Below are 25,669 nucleotides of genomic sequence, written 5' to 3' on the forward strand. Positions count from 1 at the left end.
TTAAGCCTAGCCATGCATCCCAAATCTCTGACAAGTTCTGGTACCCTTGATAACTGTAAGCAGGGGCTTGGGAGGTAAAGGGGCCTGGGAGATGAACCATTTACAGGTTGCCTATATCCATTAGAGATATAGGTGCCAAACCATGTTCCCCTTCCAATTGTCAAAATTATACATGAATTACTTTATGGAGGAACTCTGCTTCACATAGCTGGACAGTCTGTTCTATAGAAAGGGTAGTCTCTGAAATAGATACCTATCCTCCAGCAGGTCCTATTTATATCACAGGCATGGCTTAAGTGGTTTATAATGAGTAATTCTGGTGCTGTTTGTTTGGCGGATATGCAGGAGGTTCATCAGAGTGGGGTCTGACAATGTCCTATAAGGCAGGAATGGATCTCCCCTCAACAGCCTATAGGAGACAAAGTACAGAGATAGGACCATGAACCTTTGTGGACATTCCAATTGTTGCACACATCTGGTTAGGTGCATACCAAATGGGGACTGTACTTGATTGAGAGGTTTGATGAATAATGAATTATGTCTAACTTAAATCTTAATTTCACAGTGATTTTGTGGCTCCGGTGCTTCTATGACTCCTTTTTACTCCCATGTCCGTTTTCTAGTTCTCAGGCCCATGTTCTTTCTATTTAAACAACCTGTGTTCCTAACTACAATTTCTCTTTCTTTCTTTCTTTTTCTGAGAATTTTCTTTCCATACGTGGCCCGATAGTAATAACTTTTCAGATGACTTTTGCAGAATCACAATACATATTTGTAAACAGTTTGCATATAACTACTTAATGGATGTCAGCATTATAGTTCCTTGGTATATCTTTCTAGCTCATTAATTATCTTATATTTACTTCAGAAGATGCTTTTTCAGCTAACTCTTTCAGCCAGAGAATTTCATTCAGGTGTTTCAGATACCATATGAATTAATTCAGCTAGCTCAGTCCTAACAAATTAAATTTATTTTCAGTCGGGATCTCTTCCACTGTCTGTGTGGAACTTGCATGTTCTCCCTACACATGTGCAAGAGTTTGTTTTTGTTTGTTTCTGCAAAGACTGATTTCTTTCAGTAATTTGACTAGTTATGCCAGTTGTCCATGCATACTTGCTCCTTGACACTCCCTTTGCAAATGTTTATTTTTTCATTTTTCTCCTTTTTTATTTTGAAGTTTGAACGTGTAGAATATTTTACTTTAATGCACACACCTCTGAGAAAAAGTAAGGTGATGACTCATACTTTAGTTTTTAATGGGTTAAAAAACTGGAAAAAAAAACACAGCAGAGAAGGCCACTCCCTTTGCAGAGGTGTAATTATCAGAAATGTACTGAAGTAAGCTTGCTGACAACACACCTGAGTAGCTGTAGAGAACTCACAAGTGTAGATGCTTATACTGTATCCAACGTACTGACAGGATAACATGCATGGATTTGGCTAAAAGGGAAAGACAGATAATGAAGGAAAAAGACACGTGTAATTCCAACTATTAGGAATGTGTTTTAACGAGGTACTTTTCTGGTCATGGATTACAATTTTTATATTCTTATGTCTGACTTCATCAATTCACACAGGTAAGGCTAAATGCGATGTAGCTTTCAAATGAGGCAGGTGGTGTTGTGTAGATATTTTAATATCTTAGTGGACAAGAAGGTGGTAAAATAATTACCATTTGCAACTTTTTAACTAGGTTGTATTCCCTTAACTGGGTTGTTCTGTGGAGAGGGTCGTAAAAACATAATACTAAATGACAAATGGCAAAACCAGTCTTTCAACTCAATGTCCTTATTTTGCAAACAGCCTAAAAGGCCAGTTTCAGCTCTGTAGTGTATACATTAAAAAGTTATTTTAGTTCACTGTTTAAATAATTTTTTCTTGGAATCATTTCAGGGGAAATATGCTGCAAGGGGCTGGGGAATGTATAGATGAGGTTATAAAATGAAATAAATAAATATAATGTTGTCACTCAGAGTACAAGTAATTCAAGACACTTGAGTGTCTTGAATTCAATACATTTGTAATTGACTGTAATACAACAAATGGAAAAGAATATTATACAAGTGATACAGCATTAGACAGCATTTTTGATGTTATATCTGCAGGAGCTGGAGATTATTTATGATGGTCTCAATAATTGTTATATAAAACTACATTTTTGTCATCTCAACAATGAAAAGTCTTGTTTGGGGTGTCTTCTCAGACATGTTGACTGTTCAGTGACAGTTAAGAGCAACAGCACATATAGCTCTACAGATTTCAGTAAAATAAAACTGACGGACATTTTGCAGTTTGTGTGTGTGTGTGTGTTTGTGTCCATGTGTATATCAATGTGTGTGTGTGTGTGTGTGTGTGTGTGTGTGTGTGTGTGTATGCGTGTGTATGCGTGTGTCTATGTGTGTTTGTTATATCTACTTACTAGGGAACATTTAGTTTTCCACCAATACTGATTGATGTTGCTCAGCTTCTTAATGTTTTCCTTGGCTGTACCCTTAGATGGAATGTATGAACCTATATGTGCTACTGTACAGATTATTTAAATGGTAGTGTATGTAAACAGCTTTTTTTTAAACAGAAACATTTACATTGTATAACTTTATAGTAGTATGACTTACAGTAACATTATGTCTTAGAAATAAAGCATTTTGCTTGAACTTATTCTTTTCATAGGATCATAGAATCATAGGAGGTTACTAGGCTATTAGCCCTGAGGCCCTTTCAATCCTAGCCAAGAATTTAGCCCGTATTCTGACAAGTCAGCACCCGATGTCCCTGTCCAGCAGGGACCAGGTGAAATACCAGGGGTGTCACAAAAGCTGCATTTTCTTAAATTGTTTAGGATATTATTTTTTGTATTACATTTCTTTTGACCAAAATAGAGGCACTGAATTGTACTGGGCTATCTAATTTAACAGAGCACTTCAGATGAAGTAATAGTTTCCCACTGGTGTTTGAATTAGGTTGCAAAACTAATTCTGTGGAAGCAAGTCAGATATGCCACAACAGGACAGGATACATTACACAAACTGCATTTCTTTTTCTTGTTTAATGGAAAAAATTTAAAATAATATATTCCTTCTTAATTAATACCATTGAAGAGGAATTGTTCACTTTGTTGCACATTTTACTTCTTAGTGACAGGAAGGATGTATGCTATATAAAAATAAACACTTCATCTTTTCTCATCTGGGGTGATTCTGTGCAGAGTCTGCATGTCCTACCAGTGTTTGCATGGGTTTTCTTTGGGTGCTCCTCTGGTTTCCTTCCACATTCCAAAGACATACAGTAGGTAGACTGGAATTTATATGAATCAGAAGTTCAAAAATCTATTTCAGAAATAAATGTTACCATTATTCTTGTCTGAATGATGACTTCACAAAAACTGCTGTCAATTCTAGAAACAGTTAAATGGTACTTTATAGGCTGAAATATGAAAACAGTTGTAGAAAAGACTTACTTTGTAGTAAAATGTTACCATACATGATAGGAAAAGTGAATCAGAGGCCCGGGTTAGCAACGACTGCCACCAGTACTGTTGGCCAACAGGGTGCTGGTGGAAACTGGGCTACTGTTGGCTGAAGGAGGAGAAGAGGGGGAAGGCATGCCCGAAGGCAGGTAAAGGCTAGGACTGTAATAGTGAGGGTCGATACTTTGAATGTTGGCAGTATGACTGGTATAGGGAGAGAGCTAGCTGATATGATGGACCAAAGGAAGGTTGGTATATTGTGTGTGCAAGAGACCAGATGGAAGGGGAGCAAGGCTAGGTGTATCGGAGGCGGGTTCAAATTGTTTTATCATGGTGTGGATGGGAGTAGAAATGGTGTAGGGGTTATCCTGAAGGAACAGTATGCTAAGAGTGTTTTGGAGGTGAAAAGAGTGTCGGATAGAGTAATGTTTATGAAGCTGGAAATTGATGGTGTAATGATGAATGTTGTTAGTACATATGCTCCACAAGTTGAGTGTGTGATGGATGGGAAAGAAAAATTTTGGAGTGAGTTGGATGAAGGGGTGATGACTGTACCCAAGGGTAAGAGAGTGGTGATTGGAGCAGATTTCAATGGGCATGTTGGTGAAGGGAACAGAGGGGATGAGAAAGTGATGGGTAGGTATGGTGTTAAGCAAAGGAATGCAGAAGGTCAGATGGTAGTGGATTTTGCGAAAAGGATGGACATGGCTGTGGTTAATATGTATTTTAACAAGAGGGAGGAGCATAGGGTGACATACAAGAGTGAAGGAAGATGCACACAGGTGGATTATATCTTATGTAGAAGGGCCAGTCTGAAGGAGAATGGAGACTGTAAAGTGGTGGCAGGGGGAAGTGTAGTTAGGCAGCATAGGATGGTGGTTTGTAGGATGACATTGGTGATCAAGAAGAGGAGTGTGAGGGCAGCACCAAGGATCAAATGGTGGAAATTGAAAAAGGGTAATTGTGAGGTGGAGTTCAGGGAAGAGTTAAGACAGGCACTGGGTGGCAGTGAAGAGTTACCGAATAGCTGGGTAACTACAGCAGAGCTAGTAAGGGAGATGGCTAGAAAGGTGCTTGGTGTGACATCTGGAAAGAGGAAGGAGGACAAGAAGACCTGGTGGTGGAATGAGGAAGTACAGGAAAGTATACAGAGAAAGAAGTTGGCGAAGAAGAAGTGAGATTGTCAGGGAGATGAAGAAAGTAGAGAGCAGTGTAAGGATATGAGGTGCATGGCAAAGAGAGAGGTGGCAAAGGCTAAGGATAAGGTGTATGAAGAGTTGTATGAAAGGTTGGACATAAAGGAGGGAGAAAAGGACCTGTGCCGATTGACTAGACAGAGGGACTGAGCTAGGAAAGATGTGCAGCAGGTAAGGGTGATAAAGGATAATGAGGGAAATGTACTCACAAGTGAGGAGAGTGTGCTGAGCAGATGGAAAGAGTACTTTGAGGGGCTGATGAATGAAGAGAATCAGAGGTAGAGAAGGTTAGATGATGTGGGGATAGTGAATCATGAAGTGCAATGGATTAGCAAGGAGGAAGTAAGGACAGCTATGAAGAGGATGAAGAATGGAAAGGTTGTTGGTCCAGATGGCATACCTGTGGAAGCATGGAGGTGTTTAGGTGAAATGGCAGTGGAGTTTTTAACTAGATTGTTTAATGAAATCTTGGAAAGTGAGAGAATGCCTGAGGAATGGAGGAAAAGTGTTTTGGTACAGATTTTTAAGAATAAGGGTGATTTGCAGAACTGTAGTTACTACAGAGGGATTAAATTGATCAGTCACAGCATGAATGTATGGGAAAGAGTAGTGGAAGCTAGGTTAAGAAGGGAGTTGATGATTAGTGATCAGCAGTCTAGTTTCATGCCAGGAAAGAGCACTACAGATGCGATGTTTGCTCTGAGACTGTTGATGGAGAAGTACAGAGAAGGTCAGAAGGAGTTGCATTGTGTCTTTGTGGACTTAGAGAAAGCATATGACAGGGTGCCTAGAGAGGAGTTGTGGTATTATATGAGGAAGTCGGGAGTGTCGGAGAAGTATGTAAGAGTGGTACAGGATATGTACGAGGGTAGTGTGACAGCAATGTGGTCTGCGGTGGGAGTGACGAATGCGAGAGGGAGGATAGAGGAATGGTGAGGATGCAGGGAGTAGAGGTGGTGAAGGTGGATGAGTTTAAATTCTTGGGATCAAAAGTTCAGAGTAATGGTGAGTGTGGAAGAGAGGTGAAGAAGAGAGTACAGGCAGGATGGAGTGGGTGGAGAATAGTGTCAGGAGTGATTTGTGACAGATGAGTACCAGTAAGAGTGAAAGGGAAGGTCTACAAGAGGGTAGTGAGACCAGCTATGTTATATGGTTTGGAGACAGTGGCGTTGACAAAATGGCAGGAGTCAGAGCTGGACATGGCAGAGTTAAAGATGTTAAGATTTGCACTGGGTGTAATGAGGGTGGACAGGATTAGGAATAAGTGTATTAGAGAGTCAGCCCAGGTTGGAAGGTTTAGAGACAAAGCCAAAGATGCAAGATTACGTTGGTCTGGACATGTTCTGAAGAGGGATGCAGAGTATATAGGGGAAAAGATGCTAAGGATGAAGCTGCCAGGTAACCGGAAAAGAGGAAGGCCTAAGATAAGGTTTATGGATGTGGTGAGAGAGGACATGCAGGTGGTTGGTGTGACAGAGCAGGATTCAGAGGACAGGAAGAAATGGAAACAGATGGTTCACTGTGGCGACCCCTAATGGGAGCAGCTGAAAGAAGAAGAAGATGTGCACTACTGGTGCAGAAATAGATCATTTATTTGAATTGATGGGGTCCCTGGTCCAAGACTGGATACTTGCTATTAGAGGGTGAACAGATGGTTCAAAGTTTCATTTCCACTTTCCAGAGATATGCTTTCTTATTAATGTAATTCCCAGAAACATGACATATACACTTAATTGTTTCTACTTTAGAAACAGGATTAACTTAACAAGGTTGTCTTACACCCCAAATTTCTGAATTTGATTCTGGCAATATATGACTATGTTTATGTTTGGCATTCCTTAGGATCTCCTACATATCATCTACTTATCAGCCACAGTGATACAATGTTCAAGATAGTGTAACTTGAGTGTGTGTGTGTGTGTGTGTGTGTGTGTGTGTGTGTGTGTGTGTGTGTGTGTGTGTGTGTGTGTGTGTATGGGGTCTACGTCTACATCTGTCATTGTGACTGTTTACCTGTATATATCTGTCTCTGTATATCACTGTGTGCTTACATCCAATAAATACTACACTGAAATGGACTGACATCCATTCATCCCTGTGCCTGTTAAGTAGTTACGCAAAATGGGTATACTGAAGAGAAATTAAGGGCAGAAACTCTGACCAATTTTGTTATTTACGTATACAGCACACCCTCCTGTCTCAAGATGAAAAATGCACCAGCACGACACCAGAAATTAAAAGCTCAAACTTTAATCCAGTTGAAGAAACACACACTTCAGTAGTAGCAAGCCATAAAAAACACAACGGTTAAGCGCTTTCATCCACCAGGGACTTCTTCAGAACACTAAATAAAACTACTACCAGCCTTAAATACTAAATGAGCATTAATTAATTAATTAAAAATCACATGTTTCAAATTGAAGATTTAAAGTGCTAGTGCCTAATAGTGCCAGTGCATATGAACAAACTTCCTAAGAAACACCAATACTATTAAACATTAAATAAGTTGTAATTCAATCTATAACCTACGATTGTCTAAAACAGGTTTAATAGAGATATGTTCATTAAGACCAGGGTGAGTAGATGCATTTAGTTTCACCTGCCACCTCACTTCCTTTTCACTCACTAGTTTCTTAACATCCCCTCCCCTAGCGTTCGATCTAACTATCTCTAAAATACCAAAGCTGAAGTTAGAACATTCCTTACTTGCTTTTAAATGCTTCCATAAAGCGTTGTTCTCATCCTGTTTCCTTATACTGTACTGATGGTCGTAGATCCTCCACGCAGACACCTCGTAGTTTTGCCTACGTAAAAACAGGGACAACAAGTACACAGGGCTAGGTAGACCAAATTGTCAGATCTACAATTCCCTTTTGAAAAATACCTTAGTGTTGTTAAAATTCTCTAAGGTGACCTCCTGCTCAGCCATGATGTATTGGCACTGTAACATGTGCCACATCTAGTAGTCCCCCTCCTATTATCCAACCTAGTATGTTTGTTCTCTAGCATGAATTTCAAATTCAGACCATTCCTATGTACAAACTGGGGCTCGCTCCCAACTACATCCCAGACCCGTTTGTCAACTTTGAGTATCTTCCAATTTTTCAGAATAATATTTTTAATGTTATTGCAGTAAGGTCCGTACTGCAAAATGCATGCTTTCCCAAACTTGTTCATCATATCAGCATCACTTGTATGGTTCAGTGTGTTGGACAATGTACCCCTCCCAACAAGGGGTGTATCTGATCCCCATTGTTGCTGAACATATGTCCGTAAATCATTGATCATATTCTCAGGGTATCCCCTTTCTAAAAAGAAGGTACCAATTTTGGCCAACTCCTCATCCAAGTCCCTACTATCTGACGTCATCCTTGCTCGAATGAACTGCCCTTTACGATGTTCCTCTTTTGGGCCCACGGATGACTACTGGTGTAATGCAAGTAGGAGTTGCTAAAAGTGGGTTTTCTATAAATGTTGGACTTAAATTTGCCTTCATGTAGTGTAACCAACACATCTAAATATGGAATAGAAGTCTTATCCGAATTCATAGTAAATTTAAAATGATCACTGCATGAGTTGATGTATCTGAGAAATTCGTCTAATTCACCCTTATTCCCCTTCCACACAAGGAAAATATCATCCAAAAACCGGTAGTAACACCCAATGCGGTCCATCCATTGTGAGCCCAAAATGAACTCCTTCTCCCAGTTGTAAAGGACTAGGTTAGCATATGCAGGCTGCACCCATCGCTACACCTTTAGATTGTCGAAAATATCTCCCCTCATAATAAATGTAGTTATGGGTTAAAACTATCTCCATGAAGTCCACGATCAATAACGTCCTGTCCCATGTGACCCGACCAATCTCTTGTATACAATCCTGAAACCTTCTCAGCCCTTCATCATGGGGTATACTGGAGAAAAGGTCAACCACATCTATAGTAACCAACCATTCAGCTCCCTCGGAGACCTGTGGTACGAGCCTACCCAAAAAATCCCATGAATCACGGACTAGGTGGGTGATGGATCCCAGGCTGGATTTTAACCACTTGTCTATTACTTTCCCAAAAGGGAAAGTTTTTGAAAAACTTCCTGAAATGATTGGAATTGTAGATCTGACAATTTGGTCTACCTAGCCCTGTGTACTTGTTGTCCCTGTTTTTACGTAGGCAAAACTACGAGGTGTCTGCGTAAGAGGATCTACGACCATCAGTACAGTATAAGGAAACAGGATGAGAACAACGCTTTATGGAAGCATTTAAAAGCAAGTAAGGAATGTTCTAACTTCAGCTTTGGTATTTTAGAGATAGTTAGATCGAACGCTAGGGGAGGGGATGTTAAGAAACTAGTGAGTGAAAAGGAAGTGAGGTGGCAGGTGAAACTAAATGCATCTACTCACCCTGGTCTTAATGAACATATCTCTATTAAACCTGTTTTAGACAATCGTAGGTTATAGATTGAATTACAACTTATTTAATGTTTAATAGTATTGGTGTTTCTTAGGAAGTTTGTTCATATGCACTGGCACTATTAGGCACTAGCACTTTAAATCTTCAATTTGAAACATGTGATTTTAACTTAATTAATTAATGCTCATTTAGTATTTAAGGCTGTTAGTAGTCTTATCTAGTGTACTGAAGAAGACCCTGGTGGATGAAAGCGCATAACTGTTGTGTTTTTATGGCTTGCTACTACTGAAGTGTGTGTTTCTTCAACTGGATTAAAGTTTGAGCTTTTAATTTCTGGTGTCGCTGGTGCATTTTTCATCTTGAGACAGGAGGGTGTGCTGTATGTATTTATCTTGTGGACTGTTCTCAATTTTGTCTTTTCATTTGTTGGATCGGAGCATGGATTCCTTGGACGAACTTCCATCTATCTTCTCCCCAGACGGAAGAAATTAGGGTTTACAGTCCAAATGGCTATCTTGAGGGTGAACTAACCCGCCTCATTGAACTCATGACTCAACCCAATGGTCGATCGATTAACACGGAAGGCGTGGTCTTGGAAGGAAGCGGTAGACGACTGATGCACAGGATGGCGGCTTTGAGGAAGCTATGGATGGACGAGTGCTTGCAGGCACTGGAGTGAGGTCAACCTCTAATGGATCCCGGTCGTTGGGCGGTGTACCTAATAGGACAGTTTTCGCCAGCAGTAAATGTGGATCGGAGGGTGACTTCAACGTATCGGTGCCAAACCGGCGCACTGTCCCCAAAAAAACTTACGCTTTCTCGGCATGTGAGCGTTCAAAGACTAATGCTAAACCGACTGTTTCATCTCGACTGGTACTGGACAATAGAGATAACAATTTCAATACCTTTTTAGAGGGACAATTTGATTTTAACACTGACTATACTGATGGACATGGTAAAAACGCTGACGTTTTGAGCAGCGTACCAAACCTTAAAAACACCATTGTCATGTTTGGTAACAAACTGAAAATTCTTAAAAGCATTCAGTTGGACAATAATTATTTAAAGCACTGTTTGGATAAGGGTGTTGTCCCTATGGGTTTGAGGTTTTTTAAAATACCCATGGGGATTGTACTAGATGACACCCGCATCAAAGAATGTAACAAATTATTTGATGGCTTTGGTTTTTCGTTCATGAGGTTCATTATCGAATCTAATGATAATAGAATTTGTAACCTGTTACATGAATTAGAAGAACTTAATAATTGTATTACAGCTGATTTACTGTTTAGTGAACATGAGGCACTGTATGACTCATAATATAGCTGGGTATCAGGTGTTTTGGAAAAACAATTTAACAGAAAGTGTAACAAACTTCTGAGGGACTTAGAGCAGTATAAGAAAGGGGAGGCCTACCGATGGGATAAGGCTGATGTTAACCCTAACAACTATATTAATAATAACAAACACAGTAAATTTAAAGGAAAGAGGATGTTTGCTACGGACAACATAAGAACACTTATAGGGGAACAAATGACAATAGAGGTGGGCATTTCTACAAGAACCATAGGGACAAACCCTTGGCCAACGATTTTTTAGGGAAAGAATTGGACTGGGACGACAATGTGAGGAGCCATCATATCGGAAAGGGAGAATGGACAGGGGGGAGAGCGACGAGGTAGTCACCATTCATGATACTGCTAGTACTAAGTGTGCCTATGGCAAAAACAATGGTATAACTAGAGTTAACAAGGTGGTCAGCTCATACGATAATTTTAATATATATAACTACACTGACCTTGCACTTTCCACTGAACATTTCACCATGCTATCTAAGGGGATGAAATTCATCCCACATAGTAGGATGAATATAGTAGAGAACATATTAGATGTTAAAAAGTATATTAGAAAACTTAATCTCAGTGTGAAATTTAGTGGAATCAAGATCAATAACGACAAGGAATTTAGAGTTAGGAGCTCTTACACCCTAAATAATTTACTTGACACTTTTGAGAAACTTGTGGTAAATGAAATATACAAGCTTACCACACGTAACAGTCATGGTAACAACTATTTGGAACCAAATTTAACTAAGGAGGAATCCTTTACGTTAAATAAGTTACAAGAGGACAAGGACATCCGGATAATGAAACCGGATAAAGGGGGTGGGGTAGTGTTATACCCTTCGCAACTATATTTGAATAAAATGCTCAGTATACTTATGAATTCAGGAAAATATGAGCTATCATCCCTTAATGAAGTGAATCGTGGGTATAGCAAAGTGGATTCATTAGTTAACGATCTAATACTTGAAGGGAGTATTAACTTAGACCTTGGGAAATATTTGAAAGTGGAACATCCAATTATAGGCACTATTGTTGGTATCCCGAAGGTCCATAAGGACCTAGTCAACCCCCCATTCCGACCAATCATTTCAGGAAGTTTTTCAAAAACTTTCCCTTGGGAAAGTAAAAGACAAGTGGTTAAAATCCAGCCTGGGATCCATCACCCACCTAGACCGAGATACATGGGATTTTTGGGTAGGCTCGCACCACAGGTCTCCGAGGGAGCTGAATGGTTGGTTACTATAGATGTGGTTGACCTTTTCTCCAGTATACCCCATGATGAAGGGCTGAGAAGGTTTCAGGATTGTATACAAGAGATTGGTCGGGTCACATGGGACAGGACGTTATTGATCGTGGACTTCATGGAGATAGTTTTAACCCATAACTACATTTATTATGAGGGGAGATATTTTCGACAATCTAAAGGTGTAGCGATGGGTGCAGCCTGCGCCCCAATATATGCTAACCTAGTCCTTTACAACTGGGAGAAGGAGTTCATTTTGGGCTCACAATGGATGGACCGCATTGGGTGTTACTACCGGTTTTTGGATGATATTTTCCTTGTGTGGAAGGGGAATAAGGGTGAATTAGACGAATTTCTCAGATACATCAACTCGTGCAGTGATCATTTTAAATTTACTATGAATTCGGATAAGACTTCTATTCCATATTTAGATGTGTTGGTTACACTACATGAAGGTAAATTTAAGTCCAACATTTATAGAAAACCCACTTTTAGCAACTCCTACTTGCATTACACCAGTAGTCATCCGTGGGCCCAAAAGAGGAACATCGTAAAAGGGCAGTTCATTCGAGCCGCAAGGATGACGTCAGATAGTAGGGACTTGGATGAGGAGTTGGCCAAAATTGGTACCTTCTTTTTAGAAAGGGGATACCCTGAGAATATGATCAATGATTTACGGACATATGTTCAGCAACAATGGGGATCAGATACACCCCTTGTTGGGAGGGTACATTGTCCAACACACTGAACCATACAAGTGATGCTGATATGATGAACAAGTTTGGGAAAGCATGCATTTTGCAGTACGGACCTTACTGCAATAACATTAAAAATATTATTCTGAAAATTGGAAGATACTCAAAGTTGACAAACGGGTCTGGGATGTAGTTGGGAGCGAGCCCCAGTTTGTACATAGGAATGGTCTGAATTTGAAATTCATGCTAGAGAACAAACATACTAGGTTGGATAATAGGAGGGGGACTACTAGATGTGGCACATGTTCGCAGTGCCAATACATCATGGCTGAGCAGGAGGTCACCTTAGAGAATTTTAACAACACTAAGGTATTTTTTCAAAAAGGGAATTGTAGATCTGACAATTTGGTCTACCTAGCCCTGTGTACTTGTTGTCCCTGTTTTTACGTAGGCAAAACTACGAGGTGTCTGCGTAAGAGGATCTACGACCATCAGTACAGTATAAGGAAACAGGATGAGAACAACGCTTTATGGAAGCATTTAGAAGCAAGTAAGGAATGTTCTAACTTCAGCTTTGGTATTTTAGAGATAGTTAGATCGAACGCTAGGGGAGGGGATGTTAAGAAACTAGTGAGTGAAAAGGAAGTGAGGTGGCAGGTGAAACTAAATGCATCTACTCACCCTGGTCTTAATGAACTTATCTCTATTAAACCTGTTTTAGACAATCGTAGGTTATAGATTGAATTACAACTTATTTAATGTTTAATAGTATTGGTGTTTCTTAGGAAGTTTGTTCATATGCACTGGCACTATTAGGCACTAGCACTTTAAATCTTCAATTTGAAACATGTGATTTTTAATTAATTAATTAATGCTCATTTAGTATTTAAGGCTGGTAGTAGTTTTATTTAGTGTTCTGAAGAAGTCCCTGGTGGATGAAAGCGCTTAACCGTTGTGTTTTTTATGGCTTGCTACTACTGAAGTGTGTGTTTCTTCAACTGGATTAAAGTTTGAGCTTTTAATTTCTGGTGTCGTGCTGGTGCATTTTTCATCTTGAGACAGGAGGGTGTGCTGTATACGTATTTATCTTGTGGACTGTTCTCAATTTTTGTCTTTTCAATTTTGTTATTTGGTGAAAAACCTTCCAGTAAGAACAGTAAAAAGAAGTTATGTTTTTACCATAACAGTCCATCTGTGTTGTCCATTTTCATTCTTCCTCAACTAATGGGATTGGATCCAATCCTTGGATCTGACTCAGCCATTTTAATATCTTGTGGCCACCAAAAAACTCTTGAGCTCCTTCCCTACTCATAATGCACCACCCCTAACATCTCTCAGATTTTGTTTGCAGCTTGACAGGAAGCCTATAAAAGAAATACCGTAACTGAAGTTCAGTACAAAGGACATACTGTAGGTGTCCCGTAGTACCTCATTCCTCAAGAAATCAGTTATGAAATATGGAAGGAGATGGTGGATGGGGAGTTGAGGTAGAATAAAAATGGACAACACAGATGGAATGTTATGGTAAGTACATAACCTCTTTATCTAATATTGTCAATTTTCATTCATTCCTCAACTAATGGGACAGAGTCCCTAGCTACCTAAATTCCTGGGTGGACTCTAAGAAAGGAGAATCCTGAGTAAAGTTGAACCAAAGGCTGCTCTTCCCTTCAAGACCAAATCTAGTTTGTAATGACTGCTAAACATATGAGGATTTGACCAAGTTGCAGCTGTACATATATCGTCCATAGATGCTCTAGACTGGAATACAACAGAAGTTGCCATAGATCTGGTTGAATGAGCCTTTAATGGTTTGGGTAAAGGGAGATTCAATTTGCAATAGATAAAGGAGATGCAATTTTTCGGCCATCTAGCTAAAGTAACCTTTGTAACAGATTCGCCCAACTTATTATGTGCAAGGGATACAAATAACTGATTCGTCTATCTAATCTCTTTTGTTCTGCCTAGGTAGAAATGTTATTGTCTATGAACATCCAGTAAGTGCAGTGTATATTCCCCTTTATTTGTACAATGTGGGGAAAAATACTAGCAAGTTAATGGATTGGTTAATGTTGGATTCTGACACCACCTTAGGAAGGAAGGAAGCATTAGTACGTAACATGCCCCTATCCTTATGAAAAATCAAATATGGGGGCTTAGAAGATAATGCTTGAAGTTCTGAAATTCTTCTAGCAGATGTTACTGCTACTAAAAAGACAGTTTTCCAGATCAAACATTTAAGATCACATTTATCTGCAGGTACAAAGGGAGAGTCTATTAAGGCTTGCAATAGCAAATTCAAATCCCAAGGTGGCACGGGGTCTTTATACAGGGGGTCTTAGCAGAAGAGTACCTTTCAAAAAATGCTTTGCACAGCCAGCTTAGAGGAAGCTAGGAAAGAATTTTGTAACCTGACAAGAAGGGTAGAAATTGCTGGCAATTGATCTTTAATAGTTGATGAACTAGCACCCTCCTTAAACAAATGCTAAAAATTCTGGAACAGAATGAACTGGACCGAAGGGGCCTATCTGATTCTGTTCTGCCCAGTAAACAAACCTTCTCCATTTACTCCTGTGGAGTTTCCTAATAGAAGGTTTTTGGGATGATGAAAGTATGGAATGAGCAGGGGAAGAAAGCATTGGATGCCTGGCTATTAAAGGAATTGGAGAAACCACACAGTTAGTTTGAGATTTGAGATATCCAGGTGAACCATGCCTGTTGGGTGAGACAGAGGGTCTGGAATTGGATCGAGAATCCATGGTGAGTTTAGCAGATGAGGACAAAGGAAGAGGAATCAAATCTGCCAAGGCCAGTAAGGTGCAATGAGGATGATGTTGCTCTTCAACCGTACTGCTTTCTGAAGGAATTTGGCAATTAAGGGAGTTGGAACATAAACATACAGAAGACCAGTGGGTGAATCATGGAGCAGAGCATCCTTTGGTGATTCCCCCAATGGAAGGATCAGGGAAAAGAAGCTGCTCCACTTGTTGTTTAGGGGAGAAAGACAAAGATCACAGCAAGGCTGTCCCCACTGACTGAAAATCATTTCTGTCACTTTGCTGTTGAGAGACCAATTGTGAGGTAGTACAATGGACCTGCTCCATTTGTCTACTGTCACATTGCAATTTCCCAGAGTATGCATTGCTACTAGAAAGTGATTGGAAGATATTTCACATTGCTACACTCTGAGGGCTTCTTGACACAGGGGATAAGATCTGGTTCCCCCTTGCTTGTTGACATACCAGATTATTGACATGTTGTCTATCTAGATTTAAAATTGTCCCAAGAGGAAGACAGTCCCGGAATGCCTGCAACACTAAGAGCACCACAATCATGTCCCGAATATTGATATGCAGGTTGGCCTCTACAGGGGACTCCCTCTACCAAACCTGAGAAGCATCCATGGTCACTATGGCTTTGGGCTGAGGGTGAATGAAAGGATGACCTTGTAACAGCTGTTCTGACTGCATCCACCAGAAAAGGTATCATTTGCATAACTGGGTTATTCTTATCTTTGCAGACATGAGTTGAGAACACACTGACCATTGTGTTGCTAGCATGTGTTAAAGAATCCTCTTGTGGAATCTTGCTAAAGGGACTACTGCTGCTCACATCGACCCCAGGGATTGCAGAATCAATCGGGCTGAAATACTGGTACTCTAAATTATTTTCCTGACCTGCTTCCTTACTGTTTGCATTAAAGATGGAGGAAGAGAAGCTGCCATAGACTCTGTGTTGAACACTGTTCCTATGAATTCTAAAGTCCTGGTTGGTTGCAGATGAGACTTGTTGTAATTTATGGTTATTCCAAAATGCGAACAGGTCTGTAACACCTGATCCCAAGCTTCTATCAGTCACTGCCTGGTTGGGATGGTAATGAGCCAGTCATCTAAATATGGTAACACCCGAAATCCTTCCAGTCTTAAGTGAACTGCAACCACTGCCATGTACTTGATGAACACCCTGGGGGCTGTGGTGAGGCCAAAGGGCAGTGCTCTGAACTGATAATGACTGACTCCCAGCCAGAAGTGCAAGTTCCCTCTGGATCATCTGTTCATCTTTAAGTGATAGTAAGTGTCCTGAAGATCTATCAAGCACATCCAGTCATCTTTGCCCAGAAAGGGCAGAATGGATTGAACTGTGACCATCCAGAACTTTGTGTGTCGAACCGACATGTTCATTACACACTGAGATCCACAATTAGTCTTCAGTCCCCTGTTTTCTTTGAGTACATTTCGGATTCTATCTGTTCTGGTGGAACCTCTTGGATGACTCTTTTTTCCTAGCAGCTTTTAGATTTCTACTGCTGCTTTCCCCTGATTGGATGGACTATCAGGATTTTTTCTGGATAATGGTGGAGGTAGGGAAAAGGGAATTATATAACCTCTGGGAATAATTCTCTGCACCCAACTGTCTTTTGTTATACTTAGCCAGGCTTTCCAATGCAGAGTTAAGTGATCCATGTCTGCCTGTAAAAGTAGGCAATCAGGCCTCCATTCAGGAGCACTAAAAGGGTCTGTCTAAGAAGGAATCTCTAGACCTCTGGTTTTGCAGGCCTCCTCTGCCATGGGGCATTGTCTTCCTTTATTGCTCCTCCCTCTACCTCAGGGGGTACTAATTCCATGTGTGTCCTTGAAAGGACCCTGACATTTTCAACCTCCTCTTTGATTCATGTAAAAGGTCTTTGAGGGTTTAAAAATACATGCCCACTGCAGAGAGGGTCTTTCCATCTTTCTCACACATGGAGAGTGTGTCCTTTACTGTGGGGTCAAACAAAGAACTTCCGTGAAATGGAGCATTGACAAACAATGACTTGAAGGGCTCCTCAAAATCACACAGGTGCAGCCAGGCATGCCCCCTGATGGAATGTCTGAACTTGCAGCCCTTGGCACCTTATAACCTAGTAAAATGCACTAAATAGTTCAGCAATCTAAGTGCAAATGTTGCTGAAGAATAAATAAGCTTCCCAGATCTGTCTGTCACCCTTGACTCTCTATTAGGAGGATGGATGGACAGTGGAACTCTGTTCAGCGAGTTCCTTTTTTGTAGCCATTATCACAACCATGGCATTTAATGGAAACTCGTTATTACAATATTTCTGACCTACTGGTGGAGCCATAATCTGGACTAATCTCTTGGGAACTGGATCACTCATATCAAGTTCTTCTACTCCCACTTGGAGATCAAATAAATAAGCTCATTAGCCAGCAGAGTAACCCAGGAAGTAGGTGAACCAGTACCAAATGCTTCCAAAAATACTGATTCCTCAGGAGAAGGGATATTGGAGTAACAGCCATCCTTTTTCTTTAGGATCTCAAGAATGTCTCCAAATGAGACTTCATCAGGTGGTGATTTTAGACACCCCACCCCTACATCAAAATCAGTATCCTCAGTGACTGACTCCTGAGAAGAGTCCAAGTGCCTTCTTTTGCACGTTTTCTTCCTAGGTACTTTCTCAGTGTGGTGGTCCAGAGAAATATCAGAAGAGATTAAAATACTCTACTGAGTAGACAGCAAGCTTTGGGTTGGCTTTCCCTGTGGAGTAGAATGTTGAAGATCACAGTGCAAAGTCATCTGAGAAAAACAGGGTGGATCTGAGGGGAAGGACCCATCTGACCTGCAGGAGCAGAGAATACTCTCTTCACTACCTTAAAGGCAGACTGCTCCAGACAGAAGGAAGCCAAAGGAGCTGAGAAAGTGAGTTTCTGGCTCATCACCTCCCTCCACTCCAAGAATACTCCACCTGAGGCAGAAGTCGGAGCCGAACTATCCAGTACTGAAGCTCTGAGAGGATGAGATGACTCTGAAAACCTTAAAGATGACTACATCCTCCTAGATCCAACAAGGGAGCTTCAGCTCCAAGAGTCATCCAGCTCGGAGGATATCAAAGTCAGTGCACTCAGAGCAGTAGTCATATCTGAAGAAAATGTTCTGTTTGGATCGAAGCCAGATGAGCCCAGAAAGCTCGGACCTGACCGCTCTAAAATCACAGGTTGAATTAGTGAAGGAGCTGTTAACAGTGCAATGGTAGATGGATGGACTTCCTGAATCGAAGGGGTAGGAACCATGAGAACTCCCTTCTGAATTTGTTCCATGAAGAATGTCCTCATCATCCTTTCCACATCTGCTTCTGTGAGACTCCTCGAGGAATGAGAGGATAGCAGGGACAGTGATTTTGAGTGCCTCTCTAAAAAGGGGAGATGGCACCCTCAAAGGAACTGGATCCAGACTTGGTGAATATGTAGTTCCTGATAAGGGCTTTGGATGCAAAGATGTAGGATCCAAAAAATGTTTGGTCACATCCGAGGATGTAGGATCCAAAATATGTGTGGTCAGATCTGATGATGGTCAAATTGGATGTGGCTTTGGATCCAGTTGTTCTTTCTTTCTTCTTGGTTCAGAAGAGGTAGAGGCTGGAAAATCTAAGGACCTAGACCTTTTTGACGCATCTTTAGATTTATGTTTGGGGCATTCAACTCCAGCAATGGCTTCACAAAATGAAGATGGTAGTAATCCCTTTAAAATCGGCATAATTCTCCTGTCTGCTGAAGCTCAGACGTTGAACCTATGACAAATACTTCAGTCTTGTTGCAAGTGTTCTGGTACTAAACAATACACGCAAAGATTGCGGGCATCAGACAAAAGCAACATGTGCCCACACATCACATTTTTTAAAACCTATTATTCTGGACCCTTCTCAGCACTTTCCTAGTTAAGAGAGAGAGAAGTTAAAGTAAACTTTTTTTTTATTATTATTTTTAATAGGCAGAAAGGAAAATATGAAAAGGAAAAATACTAGCAATGGTATTTAAAATCTACAAGAAAAGGACTTGTAGAAAAGAGAGAATACCAACAATGGTACTGACAGAGATTACACTATGTGTAAAGAAGGATAAAAGGGAAGGAGGTAGGCCTACCACAATGGTAGAAAAATGTTTACACTCAAAAAATATAACAAAGATAATGGAATAAACACTTTAAAATAAACACAAACATTAAAGGGATACTTATTTATAAAGGCTTTTAGAGAGTAAATATGGAAAATTGACATATCTCTCACTGAAACTTCAAAAACTGAAGGTGATCATATCTGTACACTAAAGCAGCAAATGAGATCTGAGGCATGTTAGGGGTGGTGCATTATCGGTAGAGCTCGAAAGTTTGTTGGTGGCTACGAGTAGTAAAACATCCAAATCGGCTCAGAGGATTGGATCCAATCCCTTTAGTTGAGGAATGAAAATTGACAACATCAGATCTTCTATTACTTCTATTTCGGTGGTAGGCTTATAAAAACAGGTATGGCAAGGATGTGTGGAAAACAATAATTGGCCATTGAGAAAGTAAATGTTTTCTATTCTTACACTTTATTAAAAACATTTTTTAAGACTCAACAAGAATAGCATTTTACTTTCTCAACTTTCTCAGTTTTTTTTCCTGTGTAACAAACTATAGAAAACTGTACTAATTACAAGGTTTGGTACTAGTCGTATATATATTAGGCTAATCATATTATGTAATCGGGGCTATTATAAGCATTCATGTGGTAGCAGTTGTGACAAGCTTACTTGCTGCCACTTGGTCAAATTGCCAAGTACCCTAACTTTCACTAGCCTGATCAACTGTCCCATCACCTAATCCTGCATAACTGCAAAGCTCTAACAGAATCCTAACTCTAACCTTAAAACTCTCACCTCTTCTCTAACCCTACTCTTAGAACTGCCATCAATAAACCTTAAGTGCTCAATCAGTACCTAAATCTAATACTCCAATTCCCCCCACTCCCTAAAAGTCCACGATTGGTTCCTAACCCTACAACTCCATTCTACTCCCTCACCCAACATTCCCATCTCACATCCTAAATGTAAAACTCTCTTCCTGCTGCTTAAATCTAAAATTGCAATCACTTCCTAACCTAAATTCTCCCTTCCGTAAACCTAAAACTCCCTTCTTGTTCCCTAAACCTGTCATTCACTCTCAAACTTAAACTCCCCTTCCATTCCCAGATCCTAAAGCTCATCTCTGCCAAAACCTAAATCCCTCTTCCTATTACTGCCTGAAACCCTAACCTGCACCACCACCCATTTCACTCTCTCCCTATGGTTGCCAAACTAACCTTTCCTATACTTGGCTACTGTGATCATTTAAGGTGTGGCTTTTCTATTCTCTACCTTTGGCTGCTGCACCTCACCAGAATATGTAGTCGAGTTTGAATGGGACGGACAATAATGCAAGCTATGTGATGCCAGAGTCCCCGGCTGTAAGTAATGGTCTTAATTCTGTTATTAGGGTTTATTGACTGCAAAACATTATAACATTTTTCTCAAAAAAAAAAAAAAAAGTGGAGAAAAGATATGAAAGTCAGCTAAAGCTGTAGATTTTTCAGTTGTTGCATGCAGTACTCTTGGTTTATACTTTATGCAACTATTCCAGGCTAACCATGGAATTATGCAAAACAACTTTGTAGACATAAGCTCAAATATACACTTTCCTCCTTAAAATTATGGGCCAGATTCATAAAACTTTGCAGCATCACGGTATAGTAATTTGTGCAAGGAGTGGACAAGTACGATGTGTGCAATTCAGAAAACCATGCAACACATAATAGTCAGCAGAAATAACATGTTTGGCCATGCTATATGTAAATGACTGCATAATGTTGTGCTGCATATGATAATGAGACAAAATAATATAGGGAATTATTAAAAAAACATTTAAATGTCACATAGCATTGCTAAGCATGCCTTAGGTTTATACATAGACTGATGCTCATATCCAAGCAGTGTAAAGGACTGAAAAATGTTAAGGGTTGCATTAGCTTTTGTAAATGTGTATCTTCAAAAAGCTCTTACAACAGGTGCTGTAGCCAAAGGTGTGCTATGCCTATCATAAAGGCACTAGATCTTTTAACCTCACTTAACATTCCATGGCCCTCTGTTTCAATAACAAAGTGGTCTGGTACTGTGTGGACAGTGACACCATGCAAGAAATAGTGTACATGTGCCAGCCTCGTCTGGATCCCTACTGGAGTCATGGAGTATCCATCCCAGTAGATGCAAAGGTATGTATGACTGTACATATACTGGCAACAGGGACACTTGAGTGACTTACTGCAGACAAAGTGGGGGTATCTCAGGCATCTGCCTCAAGAATACTTCACTAGTTCATTGATGTCATATTCAGCAGATGGAGGGTCATATGTGGTTCCCACACACCCAGGGGTGGGAACAAACAGTATGTGGAACTTCTGTACTATAGCCCTCCGTATGAGTTATTAGGAGCATAGACTGTACCCACATTATAATAAAGGCCCCTCCTTGTAAGCTGAGAAGGATATATGTAAAACACCAGGGGTATCAGTACATCAAATGTCAGGTGGTTTGCACTGCACAATGGTTGTGCAGGGTGACTTCCTACAGTGCCATCTTGCAGGTGATGCTGGATATGCCTTGGAGCCCTGCCTATTGACACCAGTTATAAACTCTTGTAACCAAACTGAAAACAGTTACAACCATACTTAGTCATGAACTATAATCATTATGGGACTGCTGGGCTGCTGAAGAAAACTGTTCCACTGCCTGAATACATCAGGTAGTGTCCGTCAGTGTTACCCCACCACATATACAAAACAACATACCATGTATGCTATGTTACACAATATTATGTTTAGAAACTGTTGCAACAGGGTGTCCTCTTCCAGGGATTACAGTTCTCATTATCACAAGCAGAGACAGCTAAGTTAGATGAGCAGTCAGAATAGAAGCCAGCAGGAGGGGATAACCATATCAGACAGGAGAAGGCCAAGTACACTGTGACACTAGCAAAGGGACAACTCTATTTTTCCAGATTTCTCCCTTTTCCACCAGTTTCCCAAAATTCCATTTTTTATTCCTGCCAACTCTTCCCACTTTCCCACTATTCCTCCTATTCCCACCTGTTTTACCTACTTTTATTCCAACTATCATATAAAGGTACACTCTTCTTTTGATGTTTAGGAAACTAAATACCACCCACAATGATCTTTGTATTAAGATCACATTTCTTTGAAATGCTATATGCTAGTCAATGACTGTTTGTTGTTTAGGTTCATAGGTTAGGTTTATAGCTTAGTACTAGGCTAACTGCCCTTGTGAGCCATTTTAAGCCTAGCCAATTATCCCTTGTGAGACTCGAACCATGCACTGTGTATTTGTAAGGCAAACACCTTAACCATTAGGCCAGCCTCCCAACCCCTTGTATTTTTAAATTACTGTTTCATTAGAACTCCATAACTCTATATTGTTTGTATTCTTAATTTGCAATTATATTAAAATTATATGCATCAGACTATTATTGCATTTTGTCTCTGTTTTTATTTTAGTGCTTCCTTCGAACTCTATGTATTAGATCATTACTGTATACTGCTTTAATTCTTAATAGAGTGTTTCATTAGAACCCTATGTATTAAACCAGTGTTGTATACTGCTTGTATTTTTAGTGTTGTGTTTTCCTTAGAATTATGTGCATTAGAACATTACTACATGCATTTTTATTTGGATTTTTTTCTCGCCAGGCCTGCACTGAAAAGGGGCTTTTCTTGTCCAGTTGATCTATCACAGTTAACAAAAATAAATATATAAATGCACACATAAATAAATAAAATAAAATAAAAATTAAATTAATAAAATCACTTGATACAATTTACCAGTCATGAAAATTACTGTAGAATATTTAATAGTGTTTTGCATCGTATTCATGCAACAACTATACATATGATTCATGACTCAGTTTCAATGTGACTTTTTCAATATATTGGGGATATTTATTCTTTTTGGTTATTTTTTGTTTGTGGATGTGTACATGTATTTATATAAGAATAAAACTCTAATTGAGAAATATCCATTTTCAGTGTAGTCCAATGTGAAAAACACTCCACAATAATATGTTACACACAAGAGAAATTTACAAACTACAAATATGATAAATGAATGTTGAGTAAAAATACTATGCTAGAGAAACATAAGTAAAAACTTACTTTGATTATATTATCTATAAATCAAAAACTACTATAGACACCTAAACATACATTGATATTAATAGTAGGAAACTGCAGTAGATATAAGGAAATTAAATATATTCAAAATAAACTTGAACATAAAAATAAAAATGTAAGAGTTACAGAAGAAGCAAACGTTATGAATGAAGTGATAACTAGGTTGCAAATTTAGGAAGCATTAGCAGAAAGTACAAAGGGAGAGAATTGTAAAATGATTATTACTAATGAATTGTTCGTACATCATGAAGAACAATATTCTAAAGTTCTCAGACTATAACATGTAACCAATTATCAAAATTTTGGGACTGGAAATGAGCAAAAATAAATAAAAGACAGGAGGACTCCAGCTGTGCTATCTAGTTAATTGGATAATAATTGGAAACCTTGTTATTCTTGTACAAAATAGAATATGCAGCTCTTAAATTAAATGCATAAATGTAACAGACAATCTATGGCCACTGAAAAGACTTTGGAGAGAGGCAGTGATAACACCTACAATTAACAAGACAGAGTGGAAGTGGGTTGTGTAGTACTGTAGATCCTCTATCTGTTTCTTCCTGAGTCCCTTAAGGATAGGTACTTGCATCTTTTCTCTTTAGTGCTCTTACAAATTACATGGCTAAGAAATGTGGCATAATAGCTTAGTTCAATAACTGATGTCCCTAACCCTGTGGTGGTCTGGTGCTTTGTCCAAGATTAGTTAATATAGCGTGTATACAGTGAGTGCCAGGATAGACTCAAGTTGTCTTATACCCCTTAAATGCTCCATAGATCTGCAAAAATATTAGTGATACTTACAGGCCTGTAATTCCATGGGAAAGTAGAGGAAACCCTTTATGCAAGGATACCGTAACAGCTGTTCTCCACACATCAGAGATTTAAACCAGTGGAAAGTCTCTGGTTGAAGAGTTGATGGAGGGAGCAGGCATCCAATGATATTGTGATGAACCACAGAAGTGGTAGTTTTAGACCAAGTATATTGGAATTAACAAACTAAACAAATTTCTGGGCATATTTGATACTACTAGTAGGTTTACATATTGATAGTTGAAATCATTCATGAAGAAAATAATTTGGTTAAATGGTTAATGTTTTAACTGCTTAAGGTCTTCTTCATGCTCAGAATGGATCATAGGTTGGATTCTATAATTTGCCATAGTAATGTCATTTATTTTTCTGAGTGTATCAAATAGAAACAACAAGGTAGGACCACCAGGGCTCCAAAATCCAGTTTTATTCATGAATAAAAAAGTAAGACAACAGGATAAGCACTTTCACGTGAATAAATCACGCTTCATCCGATCTCAAAAGAGAACAAACAACTCAGTTTAAATAACAGGACAGCCTGCCCATTAATAAAATAACAAGCATCAATTAATCAATTAAAACAGAATCAATTAAAATAAATTAAGACTATAAAAAGTTTTTAAGTGCAAGGCATAAAGACCATCATCCCAAAGTTAATTTCCTATTTATTTATTTATTCATTTAAGGGGCCATGCCTCTAGTGCAGGTTTTATACTGACATAATTATTTAGTCCAGGATGAATATGGACACGTAATCTAAGTATCCATTTCAGCTCCACGGACTCAAGATGGTTATTCAGATTACCCCCTCTTTCATTCTTGCTAACAAGCTGTAAAACTATGAAGCTAAAACTGTGCATTTTGTATACAGCAATATGCTTTGCCAAAGCATTCTGTAAATTCATGTTCTTTATGTCATAAAGATGATTGTCTATCCTATCCTTTAACCTCCTAGAAGACTTGCCAACATAGAAGCAATCACAGCACTTACAGCTTGCAAGGTATACTAAATTACTACCATCGCAGGTGGCACTAAACCTAGGAAAAAACTGTGTCTTAGATATTACACTACACATATTGCAATGTCCACAGGGGAAGGTACCAATTCTTAAATCCTTTATGCTCGTAACATCTCCAGCATATTTAACTTTGTCTTTACATAAAAGTCATTTTAAATTCAGACTATTTCTATAGACAGAGCATGGTGTCTCTCCAACTTCTACTATTCTGAGAGTATCTAAGGCTACATTCAGTTCCAGATTTGTATCTTGCGCAATCTAGTGCAATGACAATAGAGTGGTCAGTGGATCTGAACACATAATAGGGATTGGAACCAGAAACAAGGGTAGTGCTAGCAATATGTTTGAAGAAGGTTTCTACAATTGTAGAAAGATAATGTCTTCAATGATGAGGAGTAATGAATTAACACAATTCTCCAAACCAGCATTGAATATAATCAAATTTGACTGACATAT

At 39.4% G+C, this 25,669-nt stretch overlaps 1 protein-coding gene across 1 annotated transcript in view; it reads left to right on the forward strand.

Moving 5' to 3' along the window:
• Positions 1-1,341: 1,341 nt before the first annotated feature.
• The window catches only part of IL20RB (interleukin 20 receptor subunit beta), a 545,181-nt gene continuing 520,853 nt past the window's right edge, over positions 1,342-25,669 (forward strand). Inside the window, exon 1 of the mRNA XM_044070107.1 lies at positions 1,342-1,578. Coding sequence (XP_043926042.1) covers positions 1,500-1,578 — 79 coding nt within the window. The 5' untranslated portion in view covers positions 1,342-1,499. The remainder of the gene's footprint in view (positions 1,579-25,669) is intronic.

This window comes from Protopterus annectens, chromosome 4.part1, assembly GCF_019279795.1.
Source record: "Protopterus annectens isolate FY-2018-M chromosome 4.part1, PAN1.0, whole genome shotgun sequence".
In the NCBI taxonomy this organism is placed as follows: domain Eukaryota; kingdom Metazoa; phylum Chordata; order Ceratodontiformes; family Protopteridae; genus Protopterus; species Protopterus annectens.